The sequence below is a fragment of the Crocodylus porosus genome, unplaced genomic scaffold (genome assembly GCF_001723895.1).
Source record: "Crocodylus porosus isolate Cpor-Errol unplaced genomic scaffold, CroPor_comp1, whole genome shotgun sequence".
Classification (NCBI taxonomy): domain Eukaryota; kingdom Metazoa; phylum Chordata; order Crocodylia; family Crocodylidae; genus Crocodylus; species Crocodylus porosus.
The window spans coordinates 7,919,689-7,934,744 of record NW_017728934.1 but is presented as its reverse complement, the minus strand read 5'-3'; the positions used below and the strand labels follow the sequence as shown (position 1 = coordinate 7,934,744).

Here is a 15,056-nt window from a genome sequence, read left to right as displayed (position 1 = left end):
AGCTGACTTCCTGCCCTTTGGGCAGGGGGCTGGACTCGATGATCTCCCGAGGTCCCTTCCAGCCCTAATGTCTATGAAATCTATGAAATCCGCCCCCACCTCACAAACACTCCCCCCCAACCCAGTAATGCCAACTCTCATGAATGCTCAGCTGGTAAGTCTGTGGAGGGGAAGGGGACAGATTGAGGTCCCCAAGGTGATTGAGGGAGTGGGGTAGGGGCTAGAGTGAATGGGGCCATGGGGCCAGGTCAGGTCATATGACAGAGCTGTGGGTGGCTGGTCCAGAGGTGTGGGGGCGGGGGTGGGGGCATGGCTACCCGCACTGCACACCCTCCTGGGGGAGGTGTGGGGGGGCATCATGTGCCTCCTGGCTTTATGCATGGGGGAGAGGTGGACTGGAGCTCTGCCCCCTGCTGCCTTTGACCTGGGAGCTGTATGATGCCATATATGCCTCCTGCTGCCCATCGCGCGGGCAGGGGATGCGTGACACAGCCAGTCAGTGGCTCCTGGGGCAAAGTTTGCTCCAGAAGCCAAGTGCTGGCCGCGCCTCACCACATGTATCCCCTGCCTGCCCAGCAGGTGGCAGGAGGCACACATGGCATAGCGTGGCTCCTGGGACACGGGCAGCACAGCCCCAGCTCTCAGCGGGCAACCCCACCTCTGCCACATGCAAAAATCTGGGGGAAATGTGCCCCCCCCATCCCCATCCCCTGGATGAGCCGCCCACGGCTTTGTCGCACAACCTGCTTTGGCCCCAGTGCCCCATTTACCCCAGCCCCTGCCCCACTCCTCCCTCACCATGGGGGCCTCAGTCTGCCCCCACTGCCCCTTTCCTCTCCCCCTACCCCTTCTTTCCACAGATTTACTTGGAGGGTGCTCTGTGCCTGTGTCCGTATGCCTGCCTCTCACTCCCAAGCCACAGCCCCCTCAACCCTGTTGCTGCCTCACTCTTGACCCACAGTGTGCCAGGGTGTGTGGAGCCCCCTCTCTCCCAGATCCAACTCCACACACACCCCCACAGCTCCCCACACCTTCACTTCTCCCCCCCCCCACACAAGAAAAATAGCATCTCATGATTTACATACTAAATCTCTTGATTTTTAAGAGTTTGTTGATTTTTCACATGGTGGGGTTGGCAACCCCCACACTCCCCACACACAATATATGAGTAAGACTTTATTTTTGAGTTATTACACAATCACCTCTATATACACTATGCAATCATGCCAAATATTTTTTGTAATAAAATTAAAATACGTTATAGTAGGTGTTTGACTTTTAGTGTACGATTTTTTTTTCTGGTTCCAAGATGGTAACTCCCTCCCCCCCAAATGAGTTTTTCTGGGGGGCAAGGGGAGGGACTTCTGGTGGCAAAGGCCAAGGATTAGGGAGGTGAGACTTCTGGTCCCAACATGGCAACCAGGGAGCAGGGCTACCCATGCAGCCCTCAGCAGCTCATCAAAACTCATTAAGGAGCCCTCCAGCCAAAATAACTGCTTTCCCCAGTCTGAATTGTAGCAGTTTGACATGGCAAAAGGCTGGTCCTAATACTCCCTGTGCAACTCCTGTGGAAGCCTTGAGGGCACATTTGCAGGCAGGGCTGGGTCTTTGTACTTCCAGTTGTTGTGATGGATAGAGGAAGACATTGGGGACAGGTTGCAGACGTTTCTCAGACAGAAGTGCCCAAAGAAAAAAAACCCAGAGTGAAATGTTTGAACAAAAAGGAAGGAAAACACTTTATAGGATAAAATATAACCATGTGCTGTTTAGTTGTAAGAACTGTAAGGAAGTGCTACTTGTATTCTTCTTGACTGCATCTACATGAGATGCTACCTGCACAATAGCCAATGACTACTGTGCAGTAGCGTCGCATAGAAGGAAGTGTGACACAACACTGCTGTGCAGTAGTTTTAGGCTACTGCACAGTCAGCATCACAAAAAGGCTGTTTGGTGATGCCACTCCACAGTATCTCCAGTTACTGTGCAGTCCTTTAGTATTTGTTTATACAAGTACTAAATGACTGCACAATAATGACTGAGCAGTTAGTGTCATGCATAGATGTGGCCCTTGTATGGTATCCAGTGGTTAATCCTGAAAGGGATCTTTGGGGTGCTGTTTTGAATCTTGCAATTTTCAGTGTGGGTGTCATTATCTGGTGTTTTCCCCAAGACCTAGATCCTAGAGTCTTGCTATTATGTGAGAATCTCTGTTCATTAAAAACTGTTGTCAGCATCTTTCAATCTCTAGCCCTTGTCATTGTAGAAAAAAAGATGACAAGTAACTATGTAGGTAAGCATACATTTATTAAGATTTTACTTTTTAATTATATTGGTATGGTAGAAAATAATGAATATTATTTCTCATTTATTAGGTGGTTGCTTATTTTACATGTGTTAAACTGCTTTTTGGATGAAAATTCAAACTAAATTAGAAATTTGGAAAACCATAATTTTAAACTTTTTAATTAGCTAAAATATACTGGACAGGTGAGAAATATTCAGATACTTTCCATATTGAAATATAATAACTGGTTTATTAAACATAGAAAGCCTTATTTATAATCACTGAACTGAAGTGATTTTTTTCTGGTAAGTAGGTCTTTCAAGATTTTAGAACTAATAATTTCATCCTCTTGCACCTAAATTTTATTAATAGATTAACAATTCATAACTTTAATTATCTCTGAAGATCTTAGTTTAGAAACATTTCTAGGGTCCAACTTTTCTATCTTTTATGTGCTTTCTGGGGGCCTCTGCCCCTTATACATTGAGAATGTTCCCATGATTGTGGCAAGACTTCTTGTGGGTGTTATCTCTTATTGGACCAGATGCCTCGTTGGGGTAAACATAGGCAAGCTTGGGTATCACGGTACCTTCAGGTTTCTGGGAGTGAAGCAAACAGCAGAGTGAAGTAGCAGATGGAAAAAAGCTTGTGTGAAACCCCATATATTAACACAAACAGAATATAAGGGAAATTATTAGGTACCCGATAGATAGGAAAGAAGCTGTAAAAACCTGATAAAGGAGGAACAAGATTGTTCAGGAGGTTCGTTATGAGCATGCACGCTTTTCTTACCTGACTGACAACTCACTTCTGCAGGATATTTAGATCCTTCTCTTGGGTTTCTGCATGTTTTTCTATCTTTCCTCCAGCTATTTCACCTCTAATCTTAGTAGCAGATGACAGCATCTAAGCCAAACAGCTTTGGTTAAGGAGTGCATTGGAGAATGTGAACTGTATTTAAGCACTTCAGTCATGTTATAATACAGTAGTTCATGAGATTATTCAAGGAAAAATGACTCTTGCAGCTGAGCAAGTGATTCTTTTCCAAAAAGAGCTAGGAAAATGGGTCATTACTGTCCTTCACACATGCACACTGCAGCAGTGTTTGTGTGAGAATACAGAATTATTTTCATGCGTGATCATTTTTCCTCCTTCTTCTATTTTTTTCCTCATTCTGTGTTGTCATTGCTACTAGTTATTTCTCTGTTTCAAAGGATCCCTTGCTAGGGATCCCATCCTCACTATCACAGACTTTCTGACTTTTTCAAAACCCAGTCAGACTTTTAAACTTCAGTTTCATTAGATGATTTCCAACCAACTTTAGTCTCATTGTGGTGCACTGCCAAAGGGAGGCTGTGACTGCATTGCTACACCCGCTCTGGATCTGCCCCAGCAATAAGTGGGGTGTGAAAGGCAGGGTAGGACAGTGGCTGGTTCATGTCTTCTCCACTAGAACGTGCACAGATATAGGGCAGGTGTAAACCACCACTGCCTGGTGTCTTTCTTTTTCCCTCTGGAGGTAGCTGGGCCTCAGATAGAGGTTCATGTCAGCCAAGGCAGTAGCAGAGGTGGCACTTTCAGCTGTGGAAATGCAGGCTTGTGTTTTTAGAACAGCACAATGGCAACAACTTGGTGAGGGAAGTGATATTATGCTGGTATGATAGGTGAAGGAATGCTGCTATCTGTGCCACTGCTGCTCACTCCCAGCCCAGACTTTTTTCTGGTAGGAAACATGGCCTCCCAATTCAGTGCTCCCCTTTAATTACCCTGGGAACAACAGAGGGAATATTGGGTGAGGAATGTGGGGCAGTTTCCTCTGTTCTTGTATCCATGGTGTCATTCCATGGTGAGGAGGTACGGTCTCTTTCTTTTCCTTTTGGTCATTACATTTTTAAGGACAGTGCTGCAAATCCATATGAGGAATCTCTAATGTCAAATATCAATTGCTGCTTCCCAGTCTTAACAGAACAAACCAGTCCATTTCTACTGAGTTGTGTGACTCGTTCTATAGCCATGTTCATTGAAGTGGGGCTCCTTTTTGTGGGATCACTCTCCAGGTGACCTGCAGGGAAGTAGCCGTGCTCCTGAGGAGACCGAGTCTACAGAATCCTGGCAGGAGCTGTTGCTGACACTGCCATATTTAGTGACTCTTGTGCATGACATCTTGGGTCTAAGCACCTATGGGAAGGTATGGGTGAGATGACGGTGAGACTGCCAGGCTCACTTTGCTTTCCTCACATTAGTCCCTGGAGAGAAGGGTCCTGTTGAGAAGAACGAAAGAGAACTGTGGAGTCTCGGTGGTGCCAGAGCCATGAGGGCATAGGACTCTGTCTCCTGCCTGGGCAAGTGTTTGCTTGAGGGCAGGAAGGAGGGTGCTGCTGGAACCAAGTGGAAGGGAGCAGGAGCAGAGAAATGAACCAGCAGCAGGGCTAGCACGAGGGTGCGTTTGTCATGTAGAATCAGTGTCTAGCGCTTGGTGAAGGACTGGTATTTAAATAATTGCTTTTGGTGGGAAACTGTCTTAATGTCTTTCCAGCAGGTTGGACCTTTTCTGTTGAAATGTTGTTAATAAAAAGTTCAGTTTTCACAAGAATAGAGACTCTACATGGGCAGATATTGCATTTGTCAAAATGTTTGCATTTTTCTGTAAAGAAAACCAAAATGATATGGTGCGTCAGGTCTAATAAAGTTGAAATGTAAATCTGTCCCAGGTCTAGTGCAAAGCTGACATGCTTTGCCTCGGTGCGTGCTATTCAGATCCACTCAGGTAGACTCAGCTTTCCTGTTCTCTCAGTGGGCAGCTGTATACATCCCAAGAACCTAGTCCTAACCTAGCCTGCATGGACACATAGGTCTCCTGTTCTGGTAATGGGCGACTTTGCTGATCCTTGTGTAACCAGGGAAGTACCTAGGTCTATTTTCTTCTTTTGTTGGGGTCCTTTACATGCCTAAATCATGTAGGGATCTGGCATATGCTCAGGGAAACATTTAAATGACCTCTGAAATGCCAGATAAAGGCAGAGGAGGACCTGCTCATCTACCTTTTAATTCGTTAGGTTACTGGTTAGGGCACTCATCCGGAGTGTGGGAGACCCAGATTCTCGCCCCACTCAGTCGGAGGGTTTTTGACTATACTTCCTAGCAAGGTGCCCTGGCTGCCAGATGTGTCAGGGCCAAGAGCATGCTCTCTTCTTGTTAATGTTGGTCTGTTAGGTAGCCAAGAGGGAAAGAGTCAGAAGGAGAGCAAGGAAGCAGGAATGTGACTTTGGCCTAGTGAGGTAGTGGAGGCATGGAGGAAGGGAGATGTGAGTTCTGGTTTTTGCCCCCAAGGTCATTTCCACATTTTATTTAATGCCTCTTTCATGCAAAATGGAGGAACAGCATTGGAAAGGCAGGCTGGAAGCAGAGGCTTCTCCTTCTGTCCCAGGTCAGCATTAGTTTCACTGGGCGTACCATCATACTCCCCCACATGTTGTCCTGAATATAAGGTCTGGCTTTTCACATAGGATTAGGAAGGAATATCCCCCCATACTGACAAAGCCTGTGGGAAAGAGGTAGGGGTATATGTTGGGGGTGGGGGGTGCCTTCTTCAGTGTGGGGCACAACCCTTCTTCTAAGCTGTCCTAAGCTTTATTATCCAATTCTTTCCCCTTAGTTGCAATGTAATTGCTTTTGAATGTAGATGCTAGGCTAGAGGTCCTTCCTAGTCTTATGTTCCTATTAAAAAACGCTGTCGTCTCCCCTGTTTAACTCAGGATTCCCCTAATGTGAAGGGCTGTCTAGACTGACAGTTCAGTCACAGCCCAAATTAAAAGGCTTTTTAAAAAAAATGTATATAGAATCATAGAACCGGAAGAGACCTGTAGGATCATCATGTCTGGTCCCCATGCCATGGGCAGGAAGTTATTAGGCTCAGACAAGCTTAACAAGGTGCCTGTCCAGCCTCATCTTGAACACCTCCAAGGATAGTGACTGTACCACCTCTGCTGAGAGTGCTTTCCAGATTCTGGTGACCCTTACGGAGAACAAGTTTTTTGGGTTTTTTTGTTTAGCCTTAATCTACTACCCTCTATTAGTTCATGCCCGTTGGTTCTTGTCCTTCCTTGAGGTGCCTTCCTGAAGAGTTGCTCCCTTAGTTCTTGATGCTCACCTCTGATGTACTTCATAGTTTCATAGTTGATAGGGTTGGAAGGGACCTGAGCAGATCATGAAGTCCGACCCCCTGCCATGGGCAGGAGAGGATGCTGGGGTCAGATGACCCCAGCTAGGTGACTATCTAGCCTCCTTTTGAAGACGCCTAGGCTAGGAGCGAGCACCACTTCCCTAGGAAGTTGGTTCCAGGTCCTAGCCGCCCTGACTGTGAAGCAGTGATTCCTAATCTCTAGCTTGAACCTACTCTCAGTCAATTTATAGCCGTTGTTCCTTGTTAACCCCGGTTGTGCTCAGGGGAACAGGGATTCTCCTGTTGCCTGCTGGTCCCCCTTGGCCACTTTATAGATGGCCACCGGATTCCCCCCTCAGGTTTCTCTTGTGGAGTCTGAACAGGTTCAAGTCCTGTAGCCTCTCCTTGTAGGGCCTGCCATACTGCCCCTTGGTTGTGCGAGTGGCCCTCCTCTGGACCCTCTCCATGTTGTCCACATCCCTCCTGAAGTGCGGCGCCCAGAACTGGATGCAGTACTCCAGCTGCGGCCTGACCAGTGTCGCATAGAGGGGGAGGATCACCTCCTTGGACCTGCTTGAGATGCATCTGTGGATGCATGACAAGGTGCAGTTAGCCTTCCTGACCAAGTCCCTGTATTGGCGGCCCAGGTTTATCTTGTTCAAATTTGTGGATGACACTAAGATGTGGGGAGAAGTGGGCACGCTAGAAGGGAGGGACAGGCTACAACTAGATCTGGACAGGTTACAGGGGTGGGCAGATGAGAATAGGATGGGTTTCAATACTGACAAGTGCAAGGTACTGCACCTGGGGAGGAAAACCAGCAGCATACTTACAGGCTGGGGAACTCCCTTCTTGTCAGCACAGAGGCAGAGAAGGATTTTGCTGTCGTCATTGATTCCAAGGTGCTTTTTACCCCCTCATCCAAATCACCGATTAAGGTATTGAACAGTGCTGGCTCGAGGACCGAGCCCTGGGGAACCCCACTGCCCACATTCCTCTAGGTCAAAAATGACCCATCTGCCACCATTCTCTGGTTGTGGCCCTCCAGTGAATTTGCGACCCATCTGACCGTGTAGGCATTGACACTACAGTCGCCTAATTTTTTAATGAGAATCGGGTGAGAGACGGTGTCGAAGGCCTTCCTAAAGTCCAGAAAGACTACATCCACTGTGACACCTGTGTCCAAGGATTTTGTGACCTGGTTGTAGAAGGCCACCAGGTTGGTCTGACAGGATCTGCCTCTAATGAACCCATGTTGGTTGCCCCTAAGCATAATCTCCCCTGCTGGTCCCTTGCAGATGTGATCCTGGAAAATTTTCGCAAAGAGCTTCTCCAGGACCAAGGTAAGACTAACGGGCCTATAGGTTCCTGGAGATCATCAGGACCTGCTGATTTGAACATGTCTAATCCCACCAGAAGTTCCCTGACTAGGTCCTCATTGACCCTGGGACTGGCTGCACCTCCCCTGGGTCCGTCCAGGATCCCAGTGGGGGGGATGCCCCGGTCCCTGCTCAGAAAAATGGAGGCAAAGAAATTGTTAAAGAGGTTAGCTTTGTCGTCTGGTGCAACCACCAGATTTCCAAGCATGTCCTGCAGAAGCCCCACATTACCCAGTACCTTCTTTTTCCCCCCTACGTATTTAAAAAAGGACTTCTTGTTATCTTTGATCTGAGTTGCTGGTCCCAGTTCCATCTCTGCCTTAGCCTTCCTGACTGCCCCCCCACAATCTTGGGCAATGGAGGTATAATCCTCCTTGGTGATGGCCCCTCCTTTCCATTGGGTGTACGCTTCCTTTTTAGCTTTGAGATGTTCCTGGATGCTTTTTGTGAGCCATGGGGGCTTTTGAGCACTCTTGCCCCCTTTTGATCTGCATTGGGATTGTCACCCTTTGGGTTTGGAGGATCGTCTCCTTAAGGAACGACCATTCTTCCTGGACTCCCAACTCCCTTCCCTGCGGGACCTCAGTGCCTCCCCAACTAGTTTCCTTACCTGATTGAAATCCGCCCTCCTGAAGTCCAGGGCTGCTGCCTTGCTGCAGGCCTTTGACACCCTGTGCTGGATGGTGAGTTCCAGTAGGCGATGATTGGTATCGCCGTGGTGGTCGAGAACCTGTAGTCCCCTTGCCAGGTCGATGCCCAGGGCCAGGACCAGATCCAACAAGGTATTTCCATTGGTGGGACTGCACCTCCTGGGTTAGATGGAGGTCCTGTAACTCGGCTACGTGAGCGGACCTGGCTGACTGCTCCATCCCAGCAGATGTCCAGATTGTTTAGGTCACTCATGATGACCACGTCCCTTGACTTAACTGCCTCCGTGAGCTGACCTGAGAATTCCCGGTCTCGCTCTTCCCCCTGGTTGGGTGGCCTGTAGTAGACTCCCACCAGTAAGTCCCTTTCCCCCTGCTCCCTTGTATTCTGACCCAGAGCACTTCAGCCTGCCCCTCCTCTGACCCAGTGCTGTTTGCTGAGGTTGTGTATTGCTCTTTGATGCAGAGTGCCACACCCCCCACCTTTCCTCCTTGTTCTTTCCCTCCTGTACAGCCTATAGCCCTCAATGTTTACTGCCCACTCTTGCGCTGAATCCCACCAAGTTTCAGTGAGCCCCACTATGTCTGCGTTTGTGTTAGCTAGCAGGAGGGCAAGTTCCTCCTACTTGTTCTCCATACTATGAGCATTAGTGTAGAGGCATTTGAGGCCTCCTGAGGGTGTATGCACTGCCCCCCTAATCCCAGGACTGTCCGGACCCCAGTCTCTTACCTGGGTACTTCTTGTGTTCGTTGCCTGTCTTAGCCGGGCTGTTCTTGTGGGTGTCACTTGGTTCGGTGTTCTGTGGCTCCCTCCATCCTCATCCTCCCTTTCCCCCAACGAACCTGGTTTAAAGCCCGCCAGAGGAGATCAGCCAACCTGAAAGAGAACACACGCTTACTCTTGAGGGAAAGGTGAAGCCCATCCCACCCGAGCATGTCTCTTGTTCTGAAGTAAGGGTTGTGGTCCAAAAAGCCAAAGCCTGCCTCGAGACACCATTTCCGAAGCTGCAAGTTGACCTCCCTTATGCAGGTCTCATGTTGTCGTCCATGTTTGCTCACTGGAAGGCCAGATGAGAAGACCACCTGTGCCCCTGTCTCCTTCAGCTTCCCCGCCCTCCGGAGCTTGGTAGTCCTTCATCAGGCCATCTGGACTGCTCCTGGCTGCATCATTCATGCCCACATGGATTAGGACCATGGGGTTAGTAATCAGTGAGCTGGATAATGGCTGGGATCATCTCTGTCACGTCCTGAATCCATGCTTGGGGCATACAGGAGACCTCACGTGTCATGGGATCCTGGTGACAGATAGGACCCTCTGTTCCTCTCAGGATGGAGTTGTTTATGACGAGCATCTGGCATCTCTTCTTCTGGGTCAACTTGCCTCCTGCAGCCTGTTCTGTGTGTAGAGTGGCCTCCTCTCTCCAGAGGTTTCCTTGTCTCTTTCCTCCTCCTCCAGTGTCACCAGGGCCTCATACCTGTTCCCCAGCTGGACTGGGGGAGGTGATACTGCACCGCCATAAGCAGCCCTGGCTCTGGAGGGAACCTTCTGCCATTCAGCTGTGGAAGGCACCTCCTGGGGTTTTTCTCCCCTTGGTGCTTGGCCCTGCAGGGAAAGGAAATACCCGTCAGTTTCATCCTCTGCTTCTCTGATCCCCTTCAGCCTGCTAACATCCTCCTCGAGCTCCCTCACCTGCCCCTCCAAGGCCCTAAGACAGGAACCTATCACTTGTAGGCAGCTATCAAGTCATCTCTCAGCCTTCTCTTACTCAGACTGAACAGACCCAGTTCCCAGAGTCTCTCCTCATAGGCCCTGCACTCCATGCCCTTAACCATGCGGGTAGCCTTTGTTTGTACCCTCTTGAGCTTATTCACATCCTTCTTGAAATGCGGTGCCCAGAACTGGACACAGTACTCCAGCTGAGGCCTCACCACTGCCAAGTAGAGAGGGAGAAGCACCTCCCTGGATCTGTTGGCCACACATCGGCTGGTGCACGCCAGAGTTCTTTTTGCCCTTCTGCTGGCTTGTATTCATCTTCTGGTCAGTCGTGACCCCCAGGTCAAGTTCAAATGCTGTGCCAGCCAGTGGACTGCCACCTATCATGTAGTTCTTCCTACCCAGGTGAAGGACCTTGCACTTCTCCTTGTTCAACCTCATCTGATTTCATTCCACCCATGAGTCCAGTCTGTCAAGGTCATCCTGAATCTATGCCCTATCCTCTGGTGTGCCCACATTTCCTCACAGCTTGGTATCCTCTGCAAATTTTAATTATTGAGCTTTCCACTATGGCTGTTTCAGATTTGGATTTGGATTCAGTCTTAATCAGGGACAGTGATTCGATTAATTGATTTGGATCACTGTCCTGATTCTTCAGATTCAGACTCTGCTCAATTGAATTGATGCCAATTTGGAGAATCAGCTTTAAATGTTTTGTCCACATACCTTGAGGTACCAGGCGCAGCTTATGAGCTCTGCAATGGTGGGGTGGTTGGAACGTCCCACAGGAGCGTGGGGGGGGGCCCATGTGCTCAGCAGCGGACCTGGAAGTAGACCAGAAGTACTTCTGGTCCATTTCTAGGTTTGCCATTGATCGCACAGGGGACCCCCCCCCCCCCATTCCTCCCCAGCTCAGTGATTGGCCCTGGGGGGGGGGTCCCTGGGTGCCCACCCAGACCCAGGAAGCTCTAGTCGTGGGGGTCCCTTGTGGGGGTCCCTTGTGCGCTCGGTGGCAGACGCAGAAGTGGACTCGAAGTACTTCCAGTCCACTTCTGGGTTTGGTGCCAAGCACGTGCCCCACCCCCACTACTGTGGGATGCTCCATCTGCCCCACGATCTCAGAGTTCATGCGCTGCACCTGGTACCTAGAGGTATGTAGACAAACATTTAAAGCTGTGTTTATGTCTGAATCATTGAATCTTTCCTAATTGATTCAGAGGGTTCTGATTCATTCGGAGAGATTAAAGGGTCTCCTGATTTGATTCGGATTTGAATTGAATTGAATCAGTGACTGAAGCTTCGCACAGCCCTACTTTCTACCCGCTCATCCAAGTTATTAATAAATATATTAAAGAGCATGGGTCCAAGCACTGGTCCCTGGAGGACACCACTGGAGATGGGCCTCCAGGATGAGGCTATCCCATTGATTACAACTCTGCCAGTGGCCTCCTAAGCCAGTTGTCCACCCACGGAGCTGAAGACTGGTCCAGCCCAGTACCCTTCTGCTTGATTGAGAGAATCTCATGGGAAACAGAATCAAAGGCTTTAATGAAATCTAAGTAAATTCATCAGCCTTATGTCCCTCGTCCAGATGGCTAGTTACCCGGTCGTAGGAGGACATTAGGTTAGTCATGTGTGATCTACCCTCGACAAAACCATGCTGGTTGCTTCTTAACACCCCTTCAGTTACCAGCTTGTGATTGATGGCCTCATTTAACAGATTTTTCAAAGACATTTTATCCAGGACTGAAGTCAGGCTGATCGGTCAGTAGTTTGCCATGTTATCCCTCTTCCCTTTCTTAAAGGCACAATGGCCCTCTTCCAGTCATTTGGAACCATTCCTGAGTTCCACGATTCTTCAAACAGCTTGGCCAGTGTTGCTGCTATACACTCAGCCAGTTCTTTCAGGACTCTCGTGTGCAGGTCATCTGGGCTAGTAGATTTGAAAGTGTCCAGGTGTTGTAGGAGATCCCTCACTTGTTCAGGACTGATTTCATGTAATCTGTTGTCTTCCCCATGTTCCCTGGGCCTCTGGGAAAAAACGGAAATAAAAACTGCCCAGAAAATTCAAGTGGTGCCTAAATTCAGTGTGAAATTTTACGGTAACAGCCCACATAATTTAGCAGAGAACTAGGAATTTTTGCCCCTTCTATGAAGAAAACTCTAACTGTAGAAAGGCTAATTGTTCATAATTATCTATCATATTTAACAGGGCAGGTTTAGCTGGTGGATGGTTTCACCCCACAGGAACTAGACAGAGAATGCTAACCCTGAATTCTTTCTTTCCTCAGGGCTAGTTTATTATCCCCAAGACAATTGGAAACACAAAAAGAAAATTGACTCATAAAGCACTTGGCAATAGTTGTTTAGGGCTTCCCATGCTCCAGGTAATCAGAAAGGGAGAAAATGTTTTGCTAGTTGCTTAGATGCAGAGTCCCCATCTTTTGAAACTCTGAATAGATAAGTGACCTAGAGAGTTGTTATTTTTTTAAAGGATGCTTTGTCTTTATTTTGTCACAGGTGGTTTAAAAAATCTGTAGAATGTAATTCACATTCTTGGTAAAATTCCATAGGTGCTTAGACAGACGAGGTTCATCGTGTGAATGTGTTATCGTTTATTAGACCAACTAAATGGTTAAAAAAACTGTTCTTTGTAAGCATTCGGGTGGAAACACTATTATTCAGACATAGGGAGAGTCTACTTGTATTTGTGTGCTCTTCTGGGTGAAATTCCATCCAGGAGAGCACACAAATACTCTCAGAGAAGAAATGTTAATGGGCTTCTGCTGCTCTAGGCTCTGTGGATAGCAGAGCTCTCCCTCCTGTGCTGTACTGTCCTGATTCTTTCTCACAATCTGCTGGGACTTCTCTCCCTGTCCAGGTGGAGCCAGGAGTGCTACCTTTGGGCCACACCTGTGAAGAACTTGAAAACTTTCCTTTGAAAAATGCATTAGCAGACCAAGAGGATAGCCAGCAACGAGAGCAGTTGGTGAGTTGATGTGCCTATCTGGGATTTTCCGCTGGGACTTCAAAGAAGCTTGTTTTAGGGTAACTGGGTAGAGCATTCCTCTTTTATCTCTCATTGCATCCATGACCTTTGGGGTGATGTGTTTCTAGGTTCAGCTGGTCTGCAGAGATGGGAGGGGCTGGAGAACTGGCTTATGTAAAAAAAAAAAAAAAAAAAAAAACAGTTGAGAAAAGAACAGCTGAGGTATAGCACCTGGTGGTTCCCCCTTTGAAATGATTCCCTATGCATGTTAAAGTGCCCTAAGGTGTTTTGCCCACTGCTTGCTTGAATGACATGTATTAGACGCACCACTGGCAGCTCAACACCTTGGCAAAAACTAAAAGGGAATCCAAGTGAACCTGCTGTCTCCTGGACAGAGCTTATCCTCTTGTCAACCTGAGATATGTATGTCCTGTCATGAACTTATTTCAACAATCATCTCGCTTGCCCCTTTTGAACTATCTCAGTAAACTAGGGTTGCTTAAAGTATTATCCAAGTTTACAGTCTGATAAAATGTAGCAGGAAAACTAAAATAGGTAGCAAGCAGCTAGAGACAGCATCTCTCTCCTGACTGCTAGGTAACTATCTGGATTTGATGCCTCGCTGAGTTAGTGGGTTTTTTTAGTTAAAGTAAAATAATTTGTACAGACCTTTTTTCAACAATAGAGCACTCAAAACACCATAGTGGTGCTGAATGCTGTATTATGCCCTGCCCTCCTTGAGCATGACGGAAGTTAGGCCAGTGTTTGCCATAGTGGGCCATACTTGCAGCTCTCAATGTGTTATGTGGGTTGCCCCCGCACAATTTACTTCCTGTGTATCCATTTAAAAAATGTTTTAACAGGATGTCACGTGGGCTTCAGTTGTGTGGTGATTGGGATTGAGAACCACTGAGTTAGACGGTACAGTGCAAGTGTGAAACCAGTGAGCTGTGTCCAGATTGAAAAGGTGGGAAGAAGAAAGGGACCCATAAAAGAGTTATACGGCTTGGGTATTTCGTGTTCCCTTCTTAAAATGCTCCTTCACTCTTTTCCAAGTACTTTTCACAGAGGGATTTTTCTCAGAGAAAAGAGAAATATCTTGTGTGATTAGGGAACCTGGTTTTGAATTTCATAGGCCCCCTGAGAAAATCTAGGTTGCTGGTTTGTATTTGACCTAGTATTTCTATGTGGCCTCCTTTGTTTTTCTCATGCAGGAATTTGAACTCAGGAAAAAGCGTAAAAAATGTGAAAACCTTGAGCATGAAGTGAGGAAAAAGCACAAAAGATGCAAAGAACTGGTAAGTGTGTTTGCTGCCTGCAGAACAGGGGCAACAAACAGGGGAGTTTGCAAGCAGTTCACAGGTTACTTCTCCGCCTTCCTCTTTGAAAGGGAACCTTTAAGGTAAGCTCTTTCTTCATTTAAGAGTAGCTAACCTATGTGTATTTAGTGTAAGTAGCTCAAATTCACCTGTTAAGTCTTGGTCTCAGTCCTTTGTTTAACTAGAGTCTAGAGTGAGAGGGAGTTAGTTAGGGACTTTGCCTGGAAACTCTCTCTAACCTTCGTTCATTGCAAGCTTTATCAGGGAAAAGGGAACCTTTCAGGACCATGGAGCCTCAGGCAGGTCAGCTTATAGTGAAGTTTGCTAGGGAAGTTCTGCTTGGAAAGAGGGGCAGGAAGAGAGAGGCCACAGATTAAGAGACCCAGATAAATGATTGGAGGACGTCGCAATGCCAGAGCCACTGCCACTGCCAGCTTTTCCTCTGCTTGGAACTGTAAGGTGTCTGTCCAGGCAAGATCACTCGTCATTGAGGCTTCCACCAAGGTCCTGGTTTGGTGCTCTGGAGACCGTGGCTTGCAGGTTCATTCCAGTGAGAGCCAGG

General features: G+C 47.7%; 1 protein-coding gene across 5 annotated transcripts in view; it reads left to right on the top strand.

Moving 5' to 3' along the window:
- TSPOAP1 (TSPO associated protein 1) overlaps window positions 1-15,056 on the top strand; it is a 112,305-nt gene that overhangs the window by 39,050 nt on the left and 58,199 nt on the right. For all 5 annotated transcript variants that reach the window (XM_019546459.1, XM_019546458.1, XM_019546457.1 and 2 more), the window contains exons 5-6: window positions 13,068-13,175; window positions 14,390-14,473. In XM_019546459.1, the coding sequence (XP_019402004.1) occupies window positions 13,068-13,175; window positions 14,390-14,473 (192 nt within the window). The remainder of the gene's footprint in view (window positions 1-13,067; window positions 13,176-14,389; window positions 14,474-15,056) is intronic.